The sequence below is a fragment of the Mustela putorius genome, unplaced genomic scaffold, assembly GCF_011764305.1.
Source record: "Mustela putorius furo isolate JIRA1106 unplaced genomic scaffold, ASM1176430v1.1 tig00003909_pilon_pilon_pilon, whole genome shotgun sequence".
NCBI classification, from domain to species: Eukaryota; Metazoa; Chordata; class Mammalia; order Carnivora; family Mustelidae; genus Mustela; species Mustela putorius.
In genome coordinates, this window is record NW_025422057.1 from 36494645 (window position 1) to 36520000 (window position 25356).

General features: G+C 34.8%; 1 protein-coding gene across 10 annotated transcripts in view; it reads right to left on the reverse strand.

Moving 5' to 3' along the window:
* The window catches only part of KIF20B (kinesin family member 20B), a 67265-nt gene that overhangs the window by 16452 nt on the left and 25457 nt on the right, over nucleotides 1–25356 (reverse strand). For all 10 annotated transcript variants that reach the window (XM_045068723.1, XM_013054752.2, XM_004749681.3 and 7 more), the window contains 8 exons: nucleotides 19637–19790; nucleotides 14132–15371; nucleotides 13654–13792; nucleotides 7987–8106; nucleotides 6033–6093; nucleotides 4893–5018; nucleotides 3904–4031; nucleotides 2376–2531 (listed from right to left, as the gene is read on the reverse strand). In XM_045068723.1, coding sequence (XP_044924658.1) covers nucleotides 2376–2531; nucleotides 3904–4031; nucleotides 4893–5018; nucleotides 6033–6093; nucleotides 7987–8106; nucleotides 13654–13792; nucleotides 14132–15371; nucleotides 19637–19790 — 2124 coding nt within the window. The remainder of the gene's footprint in view (nucleotides 1–2375; nucleotides 2532–3903; nucleotides 4032–4892; nucleotides 5019–6032; nucleotides 6094–7986; nucleotides 8107–13653; nucleotides 13793–14131; nucleotides 15372–19636; nucleotides 19791–25356) is intronic.

Here is a 25356-nt window from a genome sequence, read left to right on the forward strand (position 1 = left end):
AGTTAAGCTTCCAACTCTTGATATTGGTTCAGGTCATGAGGTTCCTCATGGGGTGTAGAGCCTACTTCAGATTCTCTCTCTCCCTCTTTGCCTGATCCTCCCTCCCTGCCCCTCAAACATGCTCTCTAGCTCTTAAAATGAAAAACAAAACAACTTAATGTAGGTTTACTTGCTAGCACTGCTGCCAGAGGGATCACTGACTAGGAAAAGAAAATAGCTCTATTACTGGTTTAGTGCTGGAGTGACGGACAGTGCCAACAGTTTTGATTCCACTTCTTGCCTCTTACTATTGCCTAGGAAAGTATGATGGGCTGTGGGACAAGAGCAGAGAACTAGTAGCAACCTTTCCTGTTAAGACAAATGCAGCATCAGAGAATCATGCTCAACGCATTTTCTGAAGATCTACTCAATCATGTGGAATTGGGATATGAACTATGTTGCCATTTCAGAGCTGTAGTAATGACAAGTTATTAGTCTTCCATGATTTAGCTTATGACAAAAAGAGTCAAGACTCTAAGGAAATGACAGCTAGGGAGCACCTGGGTGGCTCAGTTAAGCATCTGACTTTGGCTTAGGTCATGGTCCTGGGATCCTCGGATCAAGCCCCACATTGGGCTCTCTGTTCAGCAGGGACTCTGCTTCTCCCTCTCCTTCTGTCCCTCTCCCGAGCTCAGACTCTCTCTCTCTTTAGCTCTCTCTCAAGTAAATAAATAAAATCTTAAAAAAACAAAAAACAAAAACAAAAAAAAGACAACTAATGTAATGTAGTATTATAGATGAGACCCTGGACCCAGAAAAAGATAATAGTGGTAAAATCCATGAAATTCTAATATGTTCCACAAAGTAGCAAACAGAAATACAATAATGTTAATTTGTTGATTTTGATCATTGTACTATTGTGATGTGAGGTGCTAACATCAGGAGAAGTTAGTAGTAAGTACACAGGAAATCTGAAGTAGTTTGGCAACTTTTGGTTTCCAAAAAAAAGGTAAAATTATTTTTAAAAATCAGGGGGAAAATCACCCTTAACTTACTGAAAATTATTATCTTCGTTTTAAAAGGAAGCTCAGCAATTATCTGTAAAATTCTGTCATAAACAAACAAAAATAACCAGCAACGACAATGTGATACTGCCAACTTACTACTACTGAAAGGAGGCTTTTCATTTAAAGACAGAGTCAATGTGTTGCACAATAGCTTTCCTAAGACCAACAATACCTTTTAGCTTCTTTTTTCTGTTGGCAACATACGGTGTCAAACAGACTAAGCAGTCAATTAAAACAGGAGAGGAAAAACAAGCTAAGAATTGCTATTAAGAGCTATAGCTACTGAAGATAAAAACTAAGGGGTATTTTTACTTATCGTCTTCAAGAAACTATTTAGCTGACTTTTTTTTAAAGATTTTATTTATTTTAGGGGTGCCTGGGTGGCTCAGTGGATTAAGCCTCTGCCTTCGGCTCAGGTCATGATCCTAGCGTCCTGGGATCAAGCCCCACATCAGACTCCCTGCTCAGTGGAGAGTCTGCTTCCCTGGTCTCTCTCTGCCTACTTGTGATCTCTGTCTGTGAAATAAATAAATAAAAATCTTAAAAAAAAATTTTTTTTAATTTATTTTAGAAACAGAAAAGAGCACAAGCTGGGGGAGGGACGGAGAAGGAGAGAGAATCTCAAGCAGACTCCATATTTACTGTGGACACCAACAAAGGGCTCGATCTCATGACCCCAAGACCATGACCTGAGCCAAAACCAAGGGTCAGATGCTCAACCAACTGAGCCACCCAGGCACCCATAAATGACTTTTTAATTAAAAGTCCTGATAAAATCAGCTTATGAGGGGCACCTGGGTGGCTCAGTGGGTTAAAGCCTCTGCCTTCGGCACAGGTCATGATCCCAGGGTCCTGGGATGGAACCCCACATCAGGCTCTCTGCTCAGCAGGGAGCCTGCTTCCCCCTCTCTCCTCCTGCCTCTCTGCCTACTTGTGATCTCTGTCAAATAAATAAAATCTTTTTTTAAAAAATCAGCTTATGAGATAACATACACCATATTAATAGAATCCACAGTTCACAATGCAAAAGTTTATAATAGAGTTCACCCTGTAGCAATCAAAAGAAAGAGATGTTTAAGCTCTGTATCTAGATACTAAGATGTAATTAGGCATTTTCCCAACTTGCTAAATGGACTGAAGTAAGTTAAAATAAGAACGTAAGTGAACTTCAAAATTGGGACAGAAAAGTCATCTTACAAACAGACTGTCTTTTAAAAGAGTGAGAAAATCAGGCAACCATGTAAAGACTGGTAAAAATCTCAGGGATAAACTTAACAAACGAATGAAGCTGGTGAAATACATCAAAGATAAAGTACAATTGTTACCGACCACTTCATTTTGTTGTTTTAAACAACGCTCTCTGTCTTCAGCATATTTTTTCATCTCTTTGTTTCGAAGATTCTCAGCTTCTTTTGCCTGAGTGATAAGCATCATTTTTTCTTCTAGCCATTTCTTTCTATCGGCTTTATATTTATGTTCACATTCCTATGTATATAAAAATCATACAAATAACTATCACGTGCTTAAATAATACTTAAGCAACAGTCAACAAATTTATTTTGAAAACATATCATATAACCTATCACTTTTTTACCTTTTTGAAAATTAAAATTAAGTGTTTTTCCTTAAACAATGATAAGATCAGAGTTTATTTCGGATTATAAAATGAACACTGCTTGTTTCCTTTTCCAAATGGACTTTCTTTTATAAACCATTTAAGGACTCTCCTTCATCAGTGACCTTAAGAACAAACAACTTCTATTTCTGAAACAGTTATAAAGACCCAAGCCTTCTTAATGCCAGAAAAGAAAAAGCTTTGGTTTGTGATGGTCATTTCTAATTGTATGGTTTTAAAAATAAAATATTTCTGGGTAGACGCGATGCCAAGTAAAAAATAACTTGTGCACATGAATCTGAGGAACACTGGGAATGGCTAGACTGAGGATATAGCTGATCAGTAATTTCCATTCCAGAATTACAAAGTTTATAATCTATGTGATTAATCATTTGAGAACATAAAATAAACCAATACTCCTAAATATGAACATTCCCAATATAGCTAATATTTTTTCATAAATAATGGAGTATTTACTTTGTTCTGCTTTGAGATTTTCCCAATAGAAAGGGTAAATTCTAGAATATATAATTAATAGTTAACAAAAGAAAGTATTTTTTATTTGTTCAGTATCTGATTACATATAGCATGAATTTAAGAAAATAATTTAGATGCAGCCAACTTTTTAAAATCACTATTATGCTTTCTTCAATTTCAAAACTAGTTCCTTTTAATAAAACATATAAAATTTTAAATGGTATTTGGTAAACCCCATTAAAAATATTTTCTCCATATGTTGTATTCTATACAGTATTTAGAACTGAACATGGAAAAAATACAAATGCAAAACAGAATATCCTTTATATAATACAGTTTCAAGTATATTCCAGTGTCCAGATACACAACTGTATTCTTTTCCAAATTTATAACTGAAAATTAAAATGATTATATACAAAATACTCTTCCTAACAGTCCTCTTTTCCATAGCAGAATTTGAGAACAAAGAAGTTTAAGGAGTAGAAAAATAGGTACAAACATGTAAGAGGTAATGATTCAAAAATTAAATATACAGAATATAAAAGAGCAGACCCGACCACTGTATTGTCATTGGCACTAATAGTGGTTTGTATCTTGGGAATTTCTGCCCCAATGTCATCTCAATGTATACTGAAAAATTATACCTATATGTTAACATTTCCCAGGTAATGTTTCCCCCATATTTAAATTAATTTTAAAGTATTCGCTGAATTCTCCTCTCATAAGAAATACCAGGGCTAGATACATACATACAGCAAATCATACCTGTAACTCATCCTGAAGCTTACTGAGCTTTTCACTATGTGTATCTGTGTTATCTTCAAGTTCTCTGTTTGAACTTTGATTACTTTTGGCTTCCAGATCGTTGCACTTTTCCTTCCATTTTTCCAATTCTAATTTGAAAACGTAAATTATTTTCTAAAACACATGCAAGTTATACTATATAGAGATACATACAGCATAAGATACAGACAAGAATCAGTAGAGCCCAGAAGAAAAACATAAACACAGAATTGAGACAATTCTAAGGGCTGCACTTTGAAGAGTTCTTATAAAATGCCCAGAGAAGAGTAAGTATGAGGACCTCTTAGGAGCTCACTGAACAGTGTTCAGAGTATACAGTATAAACACATCTCAATCTTCATTATACAGGAAATCTCACATGGTTCTCAAAATATCAAAGAAACTGTGATGGTATTCTGAAGGATGGAATCAGAGTATTTACCAAGATAAACATACAAGATGATACTAAGAAGCTGGACAGAGCTGAAACTTAGTTGAAAATTTGTTTTTAATGTCTGGGAAATTTTGTAAGTTACCATCTGGTTATTATGAAAGTATCCTTATTCTCCCTTTACTATGCATGATTTTACTTAGATAAAACAATTTTCATCACACTGGAAAATAGCAAGTGATAGGACACTCCAAAAACAAACCAATACTTTTTCACTATGAATTATTATAAATACTAAACCACTTGGGCCACCTGGGTGGCTCAGTCATTAAGCATCTGCCTTCAGCTCAGGTCATGATCCCAGAGTTGGAGCCCCACATCAGGCTCCTTGGTGGGCAAGGAGCCTGCTTCTTCCTCTCCCACTCCCCCCTGCTTGTGTTCCCTCTCTCGCTGTCTTTGTCAAATAAATAAATAAAATCTTTAAAATAAAATACTAAAAAATATTTTAAAAGGAAAGAAATCTAGGGAAATACAGAAAATGTCAAGTGGGTCTGGAGATATTTGAGCAGTCTTGTTTTACCTGTGGCCAGTCTTTCAGCTTCCTCTAACTTAGCCTCGAGCACTCGTTCCTGTTCCACCTGAGTTTGTTCCTGTTCTTCCAGGGTCATTCGCATGTCTTCAATTATTTTTTCTTTAACATTTACATCTAAAAATTCAGGGAGAACATTTTAGAAGCTACTAACATCTATATTAAAGATGTTTTACTTGACATATATTCCTACATGATTTTGTCTAAAAAGCTATTCCATTCATTGTGACCAATGTAACTAATGACTTTGTTTTTCACAAAATACTGGCCATTACTTAAAAATCAATATTCGTTTAACTGAATATTTCTATTTTTTTATTAACATATAATGTACTATTTGCCCCAGGCATACAGGTCTATGAATTATCAGGCTTACACATTTCACAGCACTCACCATAGCACATACCCTGCCCAGTGTCCATAACCCAGCCACTATCTCTACCCCCGCCCCAGCAACCCTCAGTTTGTTTCATGAGATTAAGAGTCTCTAATGGCTTGTCTCCCTCCCAATCCCATTTTGTTTCATTTTTACCCTCCCTACCTCCCAACAAGCCCCCGCCTAGACTCTCAAATTCCTCATATTAGAGAGATCATATGATAATTGTCTTTCTCTGATTGACTTATTTCACTTAGCATAATACCGTCTAATTCCATCCACATCATTGCAAATGGCAAGATTTCATTTCTTTTGAAGGCTGCATAGTATTCCACTGTATGTTTCTTAATGTTTTATTTTTCTAAGAATAAACTTTTTGGGTGGCCTGGGTGGCTGAGTCATTAAGTGTCTGCCTTTGGCTCAGGTTATGATCCCAGGGTCCTGGGATTGAGCCCCACTGAGCAGGACTCCCTGCTCAGCAGGAAGCCTGCTTTTCCCTCTCCTACTCCCCCTGCTTGTGTTCCCACTCTTGCTCTCCCTCTGTCAAATAAATAAATAAAATCTTTAAAAAAAAAAAAGAATAAACTTTATGTTTACAAGTCACTCACTAAAATCAATGCTCTTCTCTTTTGATAAAGTTACATCTTTTGTTGCCCTTACTTTATAAATTTCAAAGGAAAATGCTAACTCAATTGTTATGGTGACTACCTATTCTGCAGTTATTTTAGTACTGGAAGTAGAGGTTTGTTCCTGACCTTTGCACACTCTCTCATACTGTTGCATAGCTTCTTCCACATTTTGATTACTTAACTGCTCCTGCAAGATGAAAAAGCATGAATTCAATGCAAATGTAACTAAAATGAACAGTGGTATTTAACAGTGAAACCTGAAAACAGGGTTCAATGTTGGGTTTGAAATCTCTCTCCCACAAGGTTGACTACTAGTCTCATGCTTCCAAGTTTCTTTTGCCCTGGAAAAAAGGGCTGGGTGAAAAAACTTGACACATTTAATCCACCACAAAGTTTACTACCCAGTCATTTTATTTACTCAATTTTTTTAAGCTACCATGTTCTCCTACACACCAGAAAAAGAAGAAATGAAGAAATGGAGGTTTACTATGCATTTAACATAGGAGGAACAAGGAATGCCATAAAAAAAAAAAGCCTCTTATCAATAAACTTAAAGGGCAGAAAAATAGGGTCCTCCACCCCCTCTATGTCGGAAGTAGCTGGGGAGTTTGAAAAAAGTAACAGGAGCCACAAGAGGCAAGAGTAAATTACGGGCTCTGGAAATCCTCCAATTCTAGTTTTAACCTATCAGGTAATCCAACTTTCACTTCCTATCTCATTTAACATCAACACTATCTCCTTACATTTCAAGTCTTTTCATTACAGAACCTGAAAATCTCAGAAACCTATTATGAAAGCACAGACTGTTTTATTAGGATTAGATTCAGTTAAAAATTAAAATCATGTGTTTACACTTAGTCATTAGTTTGCTTCATTCAAAAGTCAACATGCAAAGAATACAATAAATCCACTTTATAATTGTTGCCAAATCCATTTAACTGATGTCAAGCAAAATTTAACCACTTATAAAGGGATTTTGCTACTTTTTGTAAGATATGAGCTTCATTTTCTTTTTGCTTTTTATTCTGAAATGGTTTTAGAATTACAGAAGAGTCACAAAGATAGCAAACATATCCCGTATAAGCTCTACTTAGCTTCCCCTAATGTTAACTCTTGTATTACCACAGTACATTTATTTAAAAATCGAGAAACACTGGACCAAAATATGAGCAGTTGAGTCTCTATGCTCTATTATTTAAAATATGGAAACAATCATCTTTGTATGAAAAAAAGAAATTAGCACTGCTATAAATAATTTTAATAACACTATAGACTGTATTGGATTTCACCAGTTTCTCCAGTGAATATCGTTTTTTGCTTCTAGGATCTCATATAGGATATAAGACTGAATTTAGTAATCGTGTCCCCTTAATCTCCTCCAATTTGTGAGAAGTCCTTGGTAGTCCCTTTCTTTAATGGCCCTGACACTTTTTACTGGTCGGGTATTGTATACAGACATCCTCAGTTTGGATTTGTTTGATGTTGTCTCATGATTAGACTGAAGTTATGGATTTGGGGGCAAAAATACCACATAAGAGATGTGCCTTTCTGGTCACACAGGTCAAATCAGGAAGCACATGGAATCAATATGATTTACTACTGGTGATGTCATTCTTGAACACCTGGTTAAGGTGGTGTCTGCCAGGTTTCTCTACTGTGAAGTTACTAATTTTTCCTTTCCATACTCTATTCATTAGAAGCAAATCACTATGACCTTATTTAAGTAATTAATTTTTAGATTCCAGAAATAGTCAAGAGAGAATCTGTTATAAAGAACTGATACACTGAGGTGCCTGCCTGGCTCAGCTGGCTAAGTGTCTGACTCTCGATTTTGGCTCACATCATGATTGCAGAATCAGGAGATCAGGGCCAGCATCGGGCTCCAAGCTCAGTGGGGAGACTGCTTGAGATTCTCTTTCTTTCTTTCTCTCTGTACCCTTCCCCCACTCACACTCACTCTCTCAAATAAATAAATAAATAAATAAAATCTTTAAAAGAAAAAAAGAATAGATACATTTAAGTAGACACTAAAACGTACAACAGAATCTACTTAAACTATTTTTAAAAACAAGACTGTTACCTTGAGTTGCTGAATAGTTCGCTGTTTCATATCTATTTCCTGCAAACACTGGTTTTTCTTTTTCTCCAGTTCATTAATTTTAATCCGCAGTAATTTCTCCTCATCACGCATTACAGAAACCTAAAAAGTAATGTTTATAAAACAAATTAAATATTTTTATAAATGCTAAATTTTTGTTGACGTTTAAAATTCATGGCCAGTGATTCAAAAATTTGTTATCTTTTAAAACCCATTAGAGTGCTCGCTTCGGCAGCACATATACTAAAACCCATTAGAGGGGTGCCCAGGTGGCTCAGTCAGTTAAACATCTGCCTTGAATCAAGTCATGATCCCAGAGTCCTAGGACTGAGCCCCACTTTGGGGCTTCTCCCTCTTCTTCCGCTCATATTCTCACTGTCTCACTATCTCTCTTCCTGTCTCTCTCCAATAAATAAATAAAATCTTTAAAAAAAAAAACCTTTAGAAAAATTATAGATTCTAACATACTGTATGATATGACTTCAAATTATCAGGAAATTTCTTAATACACTAAAGGAGAATGCACATGAAAAGATCATTTTCTTCTAACGATATTTTAAGAATCTCAAACTCTGTAAGTGCTCTCAAAAAAAGAATCAACATAGCACCTTGCAACAGCAAAACCATTATCACAAAGAAATCAATAAAGATACTCTAAGAGGAAAATACTGGCTCAGTTTTCCAACAGTTATTGAATAATGTGATCCAGTAAAACAAGAAATACTTTAAAAGCAAATAATGGCCCACAGAGGATGAAAATGGAACCGTACAAGAACAAAAGTTATTCATGTATGTGAAGGTCAGTTGATCTTTTATTTTACTGGTAACCTCGTTCTACAAACTTGTTAGAGAAATCAAAAGCACTATGAACTAGTATGTAAATCTTCACAAAAAATATATATATAATCTACAAACATCTTTATGCCAATTTCATTTCCATCACATCAATTCTAGAGATTTCATAAAATAAAGAAAATTAATTGAAAAAAGTTCTCCTTCATAAAGAGCCTGGAAATATACTTAATAATAATAGCTCTGAGTGGTTTGGCTTCAGGGAATTTTTACATTCCTTTTTAGACTTTCTGAAAGTTCCAAACTTACTACAATACATATTTCCTTTATAATCATACATTAAGACTATTTATTTAACTGCTTATTTTGTTTAAAAATGTGGGACTTGTAGTAACAAACACCAACCTTATCAATTTTACAGGTATAAACTGCCAACCAATAATAAATAAAGATCATGTGTTGCATCAATATGCACATAGGGACCACGTCAGTTTCCATCCTGGCTCTACCATTTACTAGCTAAGTTAACTTGAACAAGTTATACCTCACAATACATAATTAAAAACAATGCCTACCCCTAATATTTGTCTGAGAACGAAATGAAATATTATGTATAAACTCAGCATAACTGACCCAGAGTAAGCTGTTATTATTAGTAGTAGTACTAGCATTGACATTACACATTATTTTGAAAAAGAGAAAACAATCTTTATAACGATTATTAGAATACTAGTAACGTAACTGAAGAAGAGATACACTTATAAAAAGTGGGATGAAAAAAATCTCGGAGTTAAAAAGCAATCTTTATATATAGGTGATCCCATAAACAAAAATAAAAACATATAAGTATGTACAGTATTTACATACATTGTTAAGCACAATATATATATCTAATTAGATAAATTAATCTAATACACTATGTTAAATACAACATAATATATGTATCTAAATAATTACTTTGTGTTTTCATGATCCAGAAGTATGTTTTAGGGTGCCTGGGTGGCTCAGTCAGTTCAGCATCTCTCTTTGGCTCAGATCATGATCCTGGGGTCTTGGGATGGAGCCCCACATCAGGCTCCTTGCTCAGCAGGGAGTCTGCTTCTCCCTCTCCCTTTGCCCCTCTTCCCTCTCTCTCAAATAAATAAAATCCTTAAAAATTTTTTTTAAATTTAAAAAAAGTGCGCTTTAGTGATCTAAAAGTGATCTAAAAGAACACTGACAAGAGCTGTTATATTTAAAAAGAAAAGAGAAACGTTTGGGAAGAAGGCTTTCATTTAAATCTACATTTGTTAAAAAATATTTCCAGGGGCGCCTGGGTTGTTCAGTCATTAAGCGTCTGCCTTTGGCTCAGGTCATGAGCCCCTGAGGGTTCTGGGATTGAGCCCCACATCAGGCTCTCTGCTCAGTAGGAAGCCTGCTTCTCCCTTTCTCTCTGCTCCTCCCCACTTGTGTTCCCTCTCTCATTCTGTCTCTGCCAAATAAATAAATAAAGTCTTTGAAAATTTTTTTTCAAAATAATATATACAATAAAAAGGTTTAATTAGAAAAAGTTATTATTTAATTGGAAAAAAGAGCTATTATTTAAGTAATTGGTTCCACTTGAGTCAAAGTCAATTATACCATGCCTGAAATGGTTACTGATAATCATGGTGCTCAGAAATAGTATCTTAAACCAGGGACTTTACATGTCTAGAAAGTAAACAATCCAAATCTTTTGAGTGACAAGTGCTTTCCCAAATTATGCCACATTGCTTTGAACTTACTGATTTGACTAAGAATTTTCCTATAACTAATTATAGTTTAAGTCATCTTTACTGTCTTACATTTCTAATCTGATCTAGTACTGAAATATTTGTCACATGACCTGGAAACCTTCTGTATGTAATTACAAGAAACATCACAGTATTTTGCATTGTAAAACAGGGGTACCTGGGTGGCTCAGTCGGTTAAGCGAATGCCTTTGGCTTAAGGTCATGATCCTGGGGTCCTAAGATTAAGCCCCAAATCTGGCTCCCTGCTCAGTGGGGAGTCAGCTTCTCCTTCTCCCTCTGCTTCTCCCCGCCCCCCAACTTGTGTTCTCTCTTTCTGTGAAATAAATAAATAAAATCTTTAAAATAAAAATAAAGGATCGCACAATTAAAAGAAAATATGAGGTTGGTGGGGTTATGGACATTGGGGAAGGTATGTGCTATGGTGAGTGATGTGAAGCATGTAAACCTAGAGATTCACAGACTTGTACCCCTGGGGCTAATAATATGTTATATGTTAATAAAAAAAGAAAAAAATATTTTAAAAAAAAAGGAAGAAAGAAAATATAGGGGCACCTGGGTGGCTCAAATGGTTAAGCATCTGCCTCTGGCTCAGGTCATGATATCTAGGTACTGGGATCAAGCCCCAAGTTGGGCTCTGAGCTCAGCAGGGTGTCTGTTTCTCCCTCTCCCTCTGTCTCTCCCCCTGCTTATGTTCTCTCTCTCTCTCAAATGAATAAAATCTTAAAAAAAAGAAAGAAAATATGAACAAATGATTTCATAGACTAGAAACCAGAAGAGACAAATATCCAATAAAAACATGAATAGATGCTGTACTTCATTAAGTAATCAGAGGAATGCCATTTCAAATGACAATGATATACCCCTTCATATCCTCTGATCAAACAATTCCACCCCCGGAATATAAACTCTTGCACAAGTATACCCACAGGCATGTGTAAGAGAGGAATACAGTTTCTAAGAGCAAAAAAAGAAGAAAAAAATCTGACTGGTCAACTGGCAAATAGATAAATAAATTGCACACACCCTTCACACAAGGGTGGAAGTAGTTATTACAACCATATATAAATGAACCTCAGGAATATGTGAAAAATAAAGAGTCTCAGAAAAATACAATATACTGCTTAGAAATAAAAAATAGGTATGACTTAAATTATATTTTTAGAAGATAAAAGATAAACACAAAACATTCAATGTAATAACTTCTATGGAGATAGGAAACCTATAGGGATGGGACCCACAAGCATTTGCTGTATCAATTTCAGACCTTACACATTAAATATTCTTTGTGACTAACTTAAAGTAATATTATATAATTCTTTAAAATTCTCTTAGTTTTTTAAAAAAAGAAATAAATAAAAATAATAAAACCGTTTCAGCTTTTAGAAAAAGTCTAACTACAAGACAAAATCAAGGAGTCAGAATAGGAAAATTAATAAATTTAAATTCATGAAAATCAAAAATTTGATCTAAACAAAAAGAACCTTACCAAGAAAAACAGCAATAAGGGCAGGGGTCTACAATTCATACTCTTAAAAAGATTAACTTCCTGAATATGTTATAGGCTCCTATAACGCAAAACTAATTTAAAAACAGAATAAAAATCAATAACCCAAATTTAAGAAGCCCAAGATATGAATACACAGCTCACAGAAACACACACACACACACACACACACACAAATGGCTTTTAAACAAAATGATACTCACTCATAATTAGAAAAATGCAAACTGGAATTACAGTGACTTTTTTAAAACTAAAGTTTTTAAAATTAGAAACAGAATTATACTTTTTATTAAGATTTTATTTATTTGACAGAGAGGGAGAGCACAAGCAGGGGAAGCTGTAGTCAGAAGAAGAAGGAGAAGCAGGCCTCCCACAGAGCACGAAGCCAACACAGGGCTCATACCCAGTATCCCATAATCAAGACCCAAGCCAAAGGCTGATGCTTAACTGACTGAGCCACCCAGGCATCCCCAGATATATACTCTTTATCTGTCAAATATAAAAAAAATATGATAAAATACTACTTTGTGGATAAGGGTGAAAGAAATACTCTTATTCTCATACATTACTTCTGGCATATAAATTGGCATAACAAGCATAATAAATACCAAATTACAATGTACCAACAAAATTCTACTTAAGAATGACTCGTAAATGTTCAAATAATTTTGCTACATAAGGTCAATCAGAAGAAGATGAAATCATCTGAACTGTCCAACAATCCAGGACCAATTAACATTTCTGTCATAATTTTGTGATCATTTTGTAGTCATAAAATTTTGTAGTCATAAAATAACTATGTTACCCTGATACGACAGCCAAGATGCACTACTAAGTGAAAAAACTAAGATTTACAACAGTGTTTACAGGATGCTTTCATTTTTTTTTAAACAAAGAGGAAAAAAAAAAGGATAGAAAGAGGAAGAAGTAAAGAAAAAGAAAATAACTGGTGTCATATGATGCCTTGAAGAGAAACTTGATCACTGGGACAGCTGGGAGGGAATTTTCTCACTGAATGCACATTTGTATATTTTGTATTTGGAATCAGTGATTGTATTTCCTATTTTCAAACTAAACTATGATAAAAACTTGTAACAACTATACTGCATACTCTTGTGAATATTATCGGCAAACAGAAGTCTGCTTTTTACTTTTGGTGGGGAACTGAACTGGGCAGTCCTTAATAGAGAAAAAGATTCTAGTACTACACGAGGCACATTTTTTTCTTTTTTGAAATTTATTGTTTTTTATTTTAATTACAGCAAAGCTAACAGAGTGTTATATTAGTTTCAGTGGTTCAACAATTCCACACATTACTCAGTGCTCATCATTAGTGATTAATGTGCTCTTAATCCCCACCACCTCTTTTACCCTTCCCCCAAGATCTCCCCCACATATTTTTTCCTAATGTTGGACATTCTTCACTTTAAGCTTTCTTTTGTGAAATAAGTGTTCTTCTCACTTAAAAAAAAAATTGAGTTGATAAATGTTTTATTCTAAAATTAGTGTCAAAAAATGTGCTCTATAATGAAAACAATCTTTGTTATTTAAATTGGCCACACAACTTTTCAAATAACCTACCTCTTTCTGAACTTGCTCAATCTGTTTTTTGGCATCAGTGAGTTTCTCTTTCAGCTCAGCATAATCTTCTTCCTTCCTCTGAAGATCTGCTTTCAGAGTCTGTGTAAGGGCAGAGCTTGCAGATAGCTCCTCTTTCAACCTAAAGAACACAAATCATTTTTCTATAGTGACACACCACAAACCACACAGGATCATACATGTGAGCTAGTAACAACCTATAAAATTCTAAATTTTCAGAATCCCAGACTGTCCAATCAATGACTGAGTCCTTCATAGAAGATTTCATGTTATTTTATGAACAGATTTTTGCAATAACTTTTAGTTCCAAAGACTTAGTTGAACTAAGTTCAAGTTCTTTACTCTTTAAACACACTATGCTAGATTAAGTTATACCCACCTAAATAATTTAAAAGATAGAGGAAAACTGATAAAATAAACCCTTTGTACATTTTTAAATATTTTAATAACATTATCTTACTTTTCTGCTTTTTGCAAGTTGGTTTCCTTTTCTTCTTCCTTTAACTGAAGTGAATGCTTTGCATCTTGCAAATTACTTGTTAATTGTGAGATTTCTTCTTTCAACTTGACTTCCCTTTCACTTAAATCTCTGTTGTTTTTGACAGAATCCTGAAGATTTGCTTGAAATTCCTTTAGATTTTGTTCTAGCTCTAAGATGACAGATTCCTTTTCCAAAATTTCTTGTTTTAACTTGGCTGAATGATTGCATTCATCTTTTTGAGTTTCTAAAATTGCTTCAAGTTCTTTTATTCTCATCTTATAGCAAGTAACATCTTGTGTAAGTTCTGAAAGTGCTCTCTTCCCTTCAACTACATGTTGTACTTGATTATCAAGAGAAATATTTTTTTCTTGCAATTCTTGTTGCAGCTGCTGTATAAGATTTTCCTTTTCTTTTAGTAGGTCACCTTGATTTTTATTCTCCTTCTCCTCTGTTTTTAATCTATTGTTTTCAGCCATGCAACCTTTTAATTCTGCCTGTAACTTTTCAATTTGTTGTTCTAGTTCCTGGATCTGATGACTCTTTTTGGAAGAGACCTTTACAATTTCCTTGCATTCTTCCCAAATGGCCTCAATACTAGAATGGAAAGAACTTTCCCTACTGAGTTCTTGAGTATGATATTCTTTAACCTGCTTACTTACCAAATTATCATTCTCTAAAAGGTGTAACTGTGTATTTGGCAAATTATCCTCTTGAGAACCACTTGACAGATCCCTGAGATTGAGTAAATCTATGTTTGAGATCTGAGCAACTGAATCAAGCATTCGCAGTTCATCTATTTTTGCTTGCATTAATTTAATTTGGGAAACATTATTTGTGATGTTTTTCCTAGCGGTTTCTATCTCCTTTGACAATCTCACAATCTTTTCCTCTTGTTCTTGATTTATACCTCTCTGCACATGTAACTCAGAAATTGCATTATCATAATTTGACTGAATTTGTTGGACCTCTATACTTAAAGTAAAACTCTTTTTTTCAGAAAGAGAAAGTTCCTGCTGCAAACTAATAATCTTTTTATTTAATTCTGCTTTTTCTGCCTTTTCATTTTTAAGTTCATTTTCAGTGGAAAGTAAACATATTTTCAGCTCTTCATTATTTTCTTGTAAAATTCTAATGCCTTCCCCATCTTCTGAAATGCTCTTCTGCATTTCTTCACTTTTCTTTTCATCTTCAGTGATAGTTGGACTAGCATGAATAGATCCTTTAAAAATAAGAAAATTGCTATTAATCGGGTAAATCTTAAGAAAACCAAAAAGTTACCATATAAGCCAACATTTAAACATAAGAAAAAAAAACGGAAGCAAACTTCTAATGAAAAACAAAAGTAAGCCACTGAGTGAAAAAAAAAAAAAACCCAGCTTGCAAAACACACCAATATAAGCCCATTAAAAACTATAGTTCCATTAATTAATGCAGAAAGAGCAAAAGAAGTACACCAAAACTGACGCAAACTACCCAATTTTTTTATAACTTTCAATATTCTTTCAATTATCTACTAATTAGTAGATAATTTCAATTATCTACTAATATTTGTTATTATTATAATGTGGGACAGAGGGAAGGAAATCACATGAGACACCCCAATGCAGACATTCCAAATCCTAAAGATAATTTAAAAGCACAACTGTATTACAGATCTACTAAATGAATGACTTGAAAACTGAGTACCTTGTATTTTCATAGCTAAAATTAGGGGGAAAATGGTTGAAATTCTGGAAACTCTCATGCAGCCTTACCCATCACTAGCTGTATAACTGTCAAACTCCTTAACCCTATGACCACTTCCTCAGGAAAACAAAAATAGTATCATCTGTCTCAGTTTCCATAGTATTTATGCAAAAACAAGCTTTATTAGTTCAGTTTTCATTCTTCGAATACAATCCACATTAGTTTCCTTCACCCAACCATCTAGATGCTACTGTACAGCTGTAACTGTGGAATCCCAAGATCTCTTTTCTTTAATATGGACTAATTTTAAAAGCTCAGTGAATAAGGATTTATTATCTATAACTTACATTGTTATAGATAATAAAATTACATTGTCTCCTCTGCCTCAAAGAGTGCAGGGAAAACATGGCATTACCCTTGTGATAGAGCGTCACTTTCATCAAAGCTTGATGAGGAGTGTATTTCTGAAGCTTTTCTTATGTTTGTAGTTACATTTTCCTAATTTACTGCCTTGAGATTCATGATTTATTCTAAGTATTCCAGCTACTCTGAAATCTTAAAGATTTACACTATTTTTATAACAAACTTGCCCACTTACTCTTACATATTTTTTCTTTTTTTAATAATTTTCAGCCAATATATCCTTCTTCCCTCAGACTGTCTCCTATCATCTTACAGTTATGGCAAGTCATCCCAAAGTGGAATGACTCTATCTTCTCCACTGGTTCAGACTTCTATTCTACTTTCCATTTAATATAATTCTCTACTTTTGATGCTATTTTTATACCTTTGACTTCATCAGTGGAAATGACTAAGTAGGAAAACTAAATGAGGATGGATTTTTTTTTTTATAACTTAGAAATGGTTTTCTAGGAACGCCTGGGTGGCTCAGTGGGTTAAGCAGCTGCCTTCGGCTCAGGTCATGATCCCAGCGTCCTGGGATCAAGTCCCACATCAGGCTCCTTGCTCCGCAGGGAGCCTGCTTCTCCCTCTGACTCTGCCTTCCACTCTGTCTGCCTGTGCTCGCTCTCTCTCTGACAAATAAATAAATAAAATCTTTAAAAAAAAAAAAAAAAAAGAAATGGTTTTCTAAGAAAACCATGCTCTTTAAAAAAACAAGTTATAAAACTATCTGAACCATTCATCAGGAGAGAGAGAAAGGATCTAAGCAAGTTTAAAATGACAACAATCAGAAATTCAGAACTCACAAATAGATCCTATCTATCCTGAGTCAAGAGATTTGAGTCATACATACCATATGGATACATATACTCCAGTCCCTAAACCCTAGAGTGCATACAGAAAGCTCAGTGAAACTTTTGTGATCAAGTAATGTTCTTCTTTTAATTTTACCATATTCAAGAACTAGGATAATTACATAAGGTAAATCAAACTAATTTGTTTTGTACCTAATTTTTTTTTTTTTTCAAACAATCACACTACTCTTTCAGAAAACTTTAAATTGTCTACAGCCATACCACCCTGAACGTGCCTTAACTCATCTGATCTTGGAAGCTAAGCACAGTCGGGCCTGGTTAGTACTTGGATGGGAGAAAACTTTAAATGTTTTATATCCAAAGATTTATACAACATATTCGGGACAGCCTTCTTAGGAAAACATTAAAGTATTTGTCCAGCAATAGAGATGGGATAACTTTTAAGTATCCATTGTTAACTTATAAAAACTAAACACAAACAACAAGAATGCAGTTGACACTTTAATTCAGTATTTACACTACATTCAACCTATACTCTCCTGCTTGTATTCTGTTACAACAATTACAGTTTGATTGAAAAATCACAAGTAAGCAGACTATATTGTGTCTCCGGTTTGTCTCTTTTATTGCTATTTGAAGCCTTATTTCTTGGACTGTTCACATGGCTACCAGTTTTCTCAAACTACAGAAACAATGATCTCAAGCAAGCAAATTCACTTCCACGGGGAAATGGCTTTGCATTTCCATGAAGCATCAAGCATCCCATGAAACTATCAACCCCCTGATCTTATCCTAGTGGTTAAAGGAGTCAGAGATTTTATTCTAGACATTTTTTAGTATGAGGTAAAGGGGAGGAGGGTGGTTACAGCTACGATTTTCATAGGACACCTTATGTAATCCCTGTTGTCTCTAATAACATAAATAATTGAGAAATAGTCAAAGTGGTTGTGACTTTAAGGAGAAAAAAAGTCTTTTGTCGTGTTACCTAAACTTACTTAAATCTATCTGCATCAAAATTATTTATAGCTAACAACTATAGTTCTTAAGTATGCTTCTTCATGAATGGGTTACCTTTAGGATTAGTCCCACTGTGTGTTTCACTTGTTCCTGGACACTTCTACTTCTTTTTTTTTTTTTTTTTAAGATTGATTTATTTATTTGACAGGCAGAGATCACAAGTAGGCAGACAGGCAGCCAGGGGGCGGGGGGACAGGCTCCCCGCGGAGCAGAGAGCCCGATGCAGGGCTCGATCCCAGGACCCTGGGATCATAATCTGAGCTGAAGGCAGAGGCTTTAACCCACTGAGCCACCCAGATGCCCCACCACTTCTACTTCTTAGTGACCTACAGATCCTACATTCTCAGCTATTCTATGGCACTGACCAAAGTGAAAGGAGGAAAGGAGGAAAAAATCATAGCAAACTTGTCCTCCCAGTAGCAAAGAATAACAGAAGGCATATGCATATTAGTCTCGATCTATTAGCTCACACAGCACTATACATCCCATAAACCATATATCTAATATTATCCTCTAAGGCATCTACTTTTGAAAACATTCATTTTACTGCAGCTCTATGAGGTGTTTATTAAGTTGGTATACTACCCCACTGTTTTCATCGTTGACAACCCAGGAGGCAGGTGGTACTTATTTTACTTTACTAATAACAAAAGTAAGACTTAACTTACCCATTTTTCTCAGGATGAAGCAGCTAGGAAGGTTTCTAAAGCTATGTTTCTAAACCTCTTAGAAAGCCCTTACTCCCTGTATCATATTACAACAGTTTTCTAAAAGAGATAACAGGGATGCCTGGGTGGCTCAGTTAGTTATGCCACTGCCTTCGGCTCAGGTCATGATCCCAGGGTCCTGGGATGGAGCCCCACATCGGGCTTCCTGCTCAGTGCAGAGCTTGCTTCTCCCTCTCCCTCTGCCTGCTGCTCTGCCTACTTGTGCTCTCTATCTCTCTGTCAAATAAAGAAATCTTTAAAAAAAAAAATTAAATTAAAAAAAGAGAGGTAACAAATAGCTTAGAGAGAACTTTAAAATTGATCCATCTTCCACATAAATAGGGACTTATACTATACAGTAAGCATGTACCTACTTTTTTAGTAATTCATTCACCTACTTCTTTAGTAATGTACCTACTTTTTTAGTAATTCCCTAATAAATGCAATAACTTGAGCACATACATCTTTCATAATGCTCAGCTTGAAGTCTTACTGGCAAATGTCTTTTCATAGACGGAATAAACAATGTGGGGAGATTTGGGCATAAGAAAATACTATAATTATGAAAATAGAAGTGATGTTTTAACTACCATAGACATAGAAGTTAAAAGAATCATACGTATGCAAAATGTGATAAAAACACAGTATCTAAAAATATTTTATTAAAATAAAGGACAGCTATAAATACATATACCCATACTCCAGGCAGTCTATAACATGTTAGCAAAAAATCAGTGACATATACATTTTCTTGGTTTTTTTTTTTAATAAAAATTTCCTTCTATTTACAACTTTTCCCATTACCAGCTTAGGAACTAACTTTCTGAAAGCCCTCCTAATGGCAAGTTAAGTAGTACCTTTCTTTGCTGGTGGCTCTTCTAGTTGAAGTTCATTTTTATTTATTCTTTTTCTTCCCAAATCAGTTTTGGTTTTGTTGTCCTCAGGCACTTCAGTGGTTTCATCAGAAGCCGATTTATTGTTTATTATTAAAGAAAATGTACCATCCTTATGCTAAAATAAATAAAGATTAGTTGGCATATACAAAGCTGTAAGAAACAAAAGCTATAGGAATTATGTTTCAGTAGTGTAGCGTAAAAATTTTATTTTCAAATTTGTTGAAACATTTTCTAAATTATTTCTTAAGTCTCACCCTAAATAACTGATGGCTCTGGCAAGAGAATAATATTAACTAACTTGTACATTCAGTAAGGAAAACAAAAACACTTATCTTAAAGTCAGTTAAGCATATAACTTTATCCTGATACCTACAAGCAAATTCATTGTTAATGGGCTAGATATTATTACTGAAAAACCCTAAAATACTTACCCCAGTCACATTCAAAATGTGTTTTGAAAAGAAAAATACAAAACACTATGACAAAATTGTTTTATATACTTGACCTTAAAATCTTGAGGTTCCACTCTAGAAACTCAACAACTGTTTTGTTACCAAAGCCTCTGAAAGATAGGCAGCATTTTTTTATACTTTAACAACTCCCAGAAAAATAATTTTTGGCCTTAGCTTTAAATATAGCTTTAAATATATAGCCTATATATATTTAAAGATATACAGTCTACAGACAGCCTTAAAACTGAGCCTCTTATTTATCTAAACAATAAAAATCACTTAGACTTCTATTTTTTTAAAGCAAATATTATGCCTCCCTAAAAGGCTAGCAGAAAAGGATACTATATACTGTTATCTGGGAAAAGGAAGGGTAAAACTCAGCAGTTAAGGACTAGTTTATAAAATGATCAAAGGTATAGTAAAGTCAGAGTTTTTTTTTAAATGCAAAGATTATTTAAATCCCTTCTGCTGGTAGCAAACCATTTCTAGGGATTAAAAAAAAGTGCATGAAAAACAAAAAGTCATTTTCCATCATAAAATCAAACATTTTATTCAGGAGATTAGATGCCTTTTTTAATTATAAATTAATGAGGTTTTTTAAAGCAGTTTTTTTAGATAAGAGGGTCTCATGATGAAAAACCGCTACTCTCACAATTAGTCCCCTGGTAGCACTGAGAAATAACAAAATCCTGGAATAGAAAGATCACACCTGTGACAGAGCCTAAGAGTTTTCAAACTCTGCATGACAGGTCAAGTTGTCTCTTCCCTCACTCTTGGGAAATGATCTGATCATTTTTTCCCTCCTTCAAGTTACACAACTTCTCCAAAAAAAAATCTATCCTCCATAACTGTTTTTTTTCTTTAAAGATTTTATTTATTTTATTTGACAGACAGAGATTACAAGTAGGCAGAGAGGCAGGCAGAGAGAGAGAGGAAAAAGCAGGTTCCCCGCTGAGCAGAAAGCCTTATGGGATCATGACCTGAGCTGAAGGCAGAGGCTTTAACCTACTGAGCCACCCAGGCGCCCTGATATTTTTTTTTTAAGATTTTTTATTTATTTATTTGACAGACGAGTAGGCAGAGAGGTAGGCAGAGAGAGAGGAGGAAGCAGGCTCCCCGCTGAGCAGAGAGCCCAATGCGGGGCTCGATCCCAGGACCCTGGGATCATGACCCAAGCTGAAGGGAGAGGCTTTAACTTACTGAGCCACCCAGGGGCCCCTACACAACTGTTACTGAAAGGAGTCTTTTCTGCCCCTAGAGTATGTGTGGATATTAAATGATCAAGAACTACCATTCAAAATAAAGTTTATCATTAGGAAGAGTCTGCTTTCAACACAAGTTTTGGAACAGTGACCTAGATCAACAATTAAATAGCACATCAGGTTAAGTTCCAAATTACTTCACATTTGTTTACGTATTTACGTGAAAAATTTCACATACTATTTAAACCTAGCTGGTAACAGAATCTACAACCAATCTAAAAAATCTATTTATAGGCTAGGACTATTAAAATAGGAACATTGCTAAGTTGTTTTTTTTTTTTAAGATTTTATTTATTTATTTGACAGAGAAAGACACAGTGAGAGAGGGAACACAAGAAGGGTAGGGGGAAAGGGAGAAGAAGGCTTCCCTCGGAGCAGGAAGCCCGATGTGGGACTCGATCCCAGGACTCTGGGATCATGACCTGAGCCAAAGGCAGACACCCAACAACTGAGCCATCCAGGTGCCCAAACACTGCTATTTTAAATTGTTTATTTACTATTACTTAAACATGACTAACACACTGCGGTATATAAACATCCTATAGAAATAAATAGAATTCCAGCTTAAATTTCCAATAATTTTCTTCAAAGAAGTAGTTGCCAGAGTGATGTCTCTGGCTTTTTTTTCTTGTTTTTATTTTCCTTCACCAAACCAAACAAGACTTACAATCCAAATCAAGTGATCAGAGCAAAACCATGTGCTGAATAGCCAAACAAAAGTGCTAAGAGTCCGAAGGCCCAGCAGTTCATACTATAAAAAGTCAAGCTCCCAGTCCCAAAAGGTCTTATCTCCCCTTATTTCACAAGTCAATATCCTCTCTTAATTTCTACCGCCACCATCCAATTACCCGTAATCAGAGGCCTCATCAACCATCACCTGACTCTTCCAAAGAGGCTTTTCTGGTCTCTATGCCTCCAGTCTAACTCCATCTCAATCCCATCCTCCAAATTTCCAAATACATCAAACTCAAAATAAAAAATCAGCTTTACTACTCTTCTCCTTAAAATTAATGACTTCTCATTGCCCATCGAATAAAACTCAAACTCTTTAATGCAGAATTTAAGAACTTCAACCACCTTACCCCAACCCACTGCTTCCTGTCTCACTTCTCACCTCTCCTTGCTTCAAACTTTTTCTTGAACAATGCTTTCCTACACTGACTGAAAGATTTCCCATTTCTAGGACTTTGAGCATTCTGAATCCTAAACCTGGAAGGCCAGCCTATTTTCTTGTCCCTCCCAGGTATGGACTGCCCCTTCCCCATACTTTCAACTGACCGAATTTTAATCATCCTTCACGGCTCAACTTAATCATTGTCATCTCCAGAAAGTATTCTCTAAACCTCCACCTATTCTCAGCTTCCTATATATACTGACTACCACTGCACATTTCATTGTAATTCTGTTTACGCGGTTTCTCTCCTACTGAGGAGTCATTAAGGGATTCAGGGGACTAGTTTTTAGTTATCTGTATAATTCTCAAAATCTAACAGTACCCGGGACACAGCAGACATTCAATAAGTGTTTTTGTTGTTGTTGTTATTGTTGTTTTGACTGAAATAAATCATTTTATGCTTCTCATCCTTGCTCTTCTCCTTACTACAAGGGTGTCTCTCCCAGTTCAGGTACCAAAAAAAAAAAGTCAGACAGACTGAATAATGCTTCTAAAGAATACCAAAATGGAGGTCTGCTATCAGAGATTAGACCGAAGGTAAGCTATTCTAGAATGCTTCTTATTTACTCCTATAATATCAAAAGCCCACCTAATGCTCAGATGATTATGAGAATACTGGTGAATACTGGACCCTGACTTTAAAGAGAAAGGATAGTCAATAGCACTTTTTACAAGATGTCAATCTTGCCTCATCTGGAAGAAAAGACATACTTTTTTATGTATGAGAGGTTTGGCTATTGGTTTACTCAGCCTATTATGTTATATATATATATTCTGCCTTCTTTAATTCAAACAATAATATAAAGGAGTTTACAATAAAAAAACATAAAGGAAAACCAAAACCATTGTTTAAAAAAAAAAAAAGGATTAAACGGCAGGCTGATTATGCTAAACTGACTAAATATGAAATTACCTAAGCTTGTACTTCTAAAACCCTTAAACATTACATGGCATAATATATGATGCAATTTTTAAAATAAAATATCCTTGCCATTAAGCATATGAACATTAGCAAAAAAAATGCATTTAATAAGAATAACCCTCTAACCAGGGCGCCTGGGTGGCTCAGTGGGTTAAGCCGCTGCCTTCGGCTCGGTCATGATCTCAGGGTCCTGGGATCGAGTCCCACATCAGGCTCTCTGCTTGGCGGGGAGCCTGCTTCCTCCTCTCTCTCTCTGCCTACTTGTAATCTCTCTCTGTCAAATAAATAAATAAAATCTTAAAAAAAAAAAAAGATTTAAATTAAAAAAAAAAAAAAGAATAACCCTCTAACCAAAAAAAAACCCTAACTCCACTGAATTTCATTTATAGTTCTATATAAAGACATAGAAATACAGATAGATACAGTGATAGAAACAAAGAGAGACAGAAATCTTTATGACCTCCAGATATCTGATCCTTTAGCCCAAAGCTCCCCTTCCAACTAGCTAAGGCTTAGACTTCCAAGAGCAACATATTCTTTTCTTTCACATATGTAAAGCACTTGCCAGAATAGTTCATGGGATATTATGTTCAAAGAGGTCAAATGCCCTTTTGCATGTTCTCAAAAACTCAGATTTGCACAATGGTAAACTAAATTCAACACCAAAACAAGCAATTCAACATTCTTAGTAAATTAATCTTAGCTAAATAAGTTATTTTAAATTACTTTATTTTGAACTAAAACATAGACTTTTTAATGTAATTTGTAAGGCAGACAAAGTTAAATTCTTATACTGCTTGCAAATGTGTTTTCTGTATGAAATTTCACATTTTGAAATTTGTTGTTTGTATCCTCTTTTTGATCAATTTTATCTACCAACTCCTGAATTCTTTGATTCTGCATAAGTATTTTCTTTGGAAAGAAGAAAAATAGCAATGTTTAATAAATATATTTTAGGATAGATAAAATGCAAGTCTGGAGCAATTTTAGAATTCCTTCACCTTTTAAGACTAAGTAAAAATATCTGTATGCATAGTATGACCTTATTTATGTTTATTTCAGTAACATATGTTTATTTCAATAAAGGAAAGAAAAGCAATATAACATAGTGGGTAAGAGGAATCTGGAATCAGACTATCCAGGAATGAATCCTAAACTTTTCTACCTTCTGAAGCTGTATGGCCCTGGGCAAGTTATTTTAGGTCTCTGTAAAAATAAAAAATAGTAACAGTATCTACATCATAAAGTTGTTCTGAGATCTAAAAGAGTTAATATATGTAGAACATTTTAGAGGATACATAGTTAAGTGTTCTATAAAAATAAATACATATGGGGTGCCTGGATGGCTCAGTCAGTTAAGCATCTCATTTCAGCTCAGGTCATGATCTCAGGGTCTTGGAATCAAGCCCCGTGGCAGGTTCTCCCTGCATTCAGTGGGGAGTTTGAGATTCTCTCTCTCTCGCTCTCCCTCTGCCCCTCACCCCTGCTCCAGTGCACTCTATATCTTAAATAAATAAATAAAAATCTTTCAAATAAATAAATAAGGTAAACATCTAAAAACAAGCTATCAACCAACTTGGTTTTCTCTCTTATTTTCATTCAGGAGGAAGATTATGGGGGGGCTTTCTTATCTTCTATTTTACATAGAAAAAAGATGTATGTATATGTTCTCTATATATAAATAAAATATCTTCTGGAAAGACTGAAGAAGCTTTCCAGGGGCTATCATTGGAAACTTATAATTTTCAATCTTCTATCAATTATTACTTTTTCTTTAATTATTTTAAAAATAAAAGTACCTTGTCATAATTCATGTTCCTTCAATTACTTATTAAGTTCCTTATTAAGACAAAATAAAACTGGAAGTATTA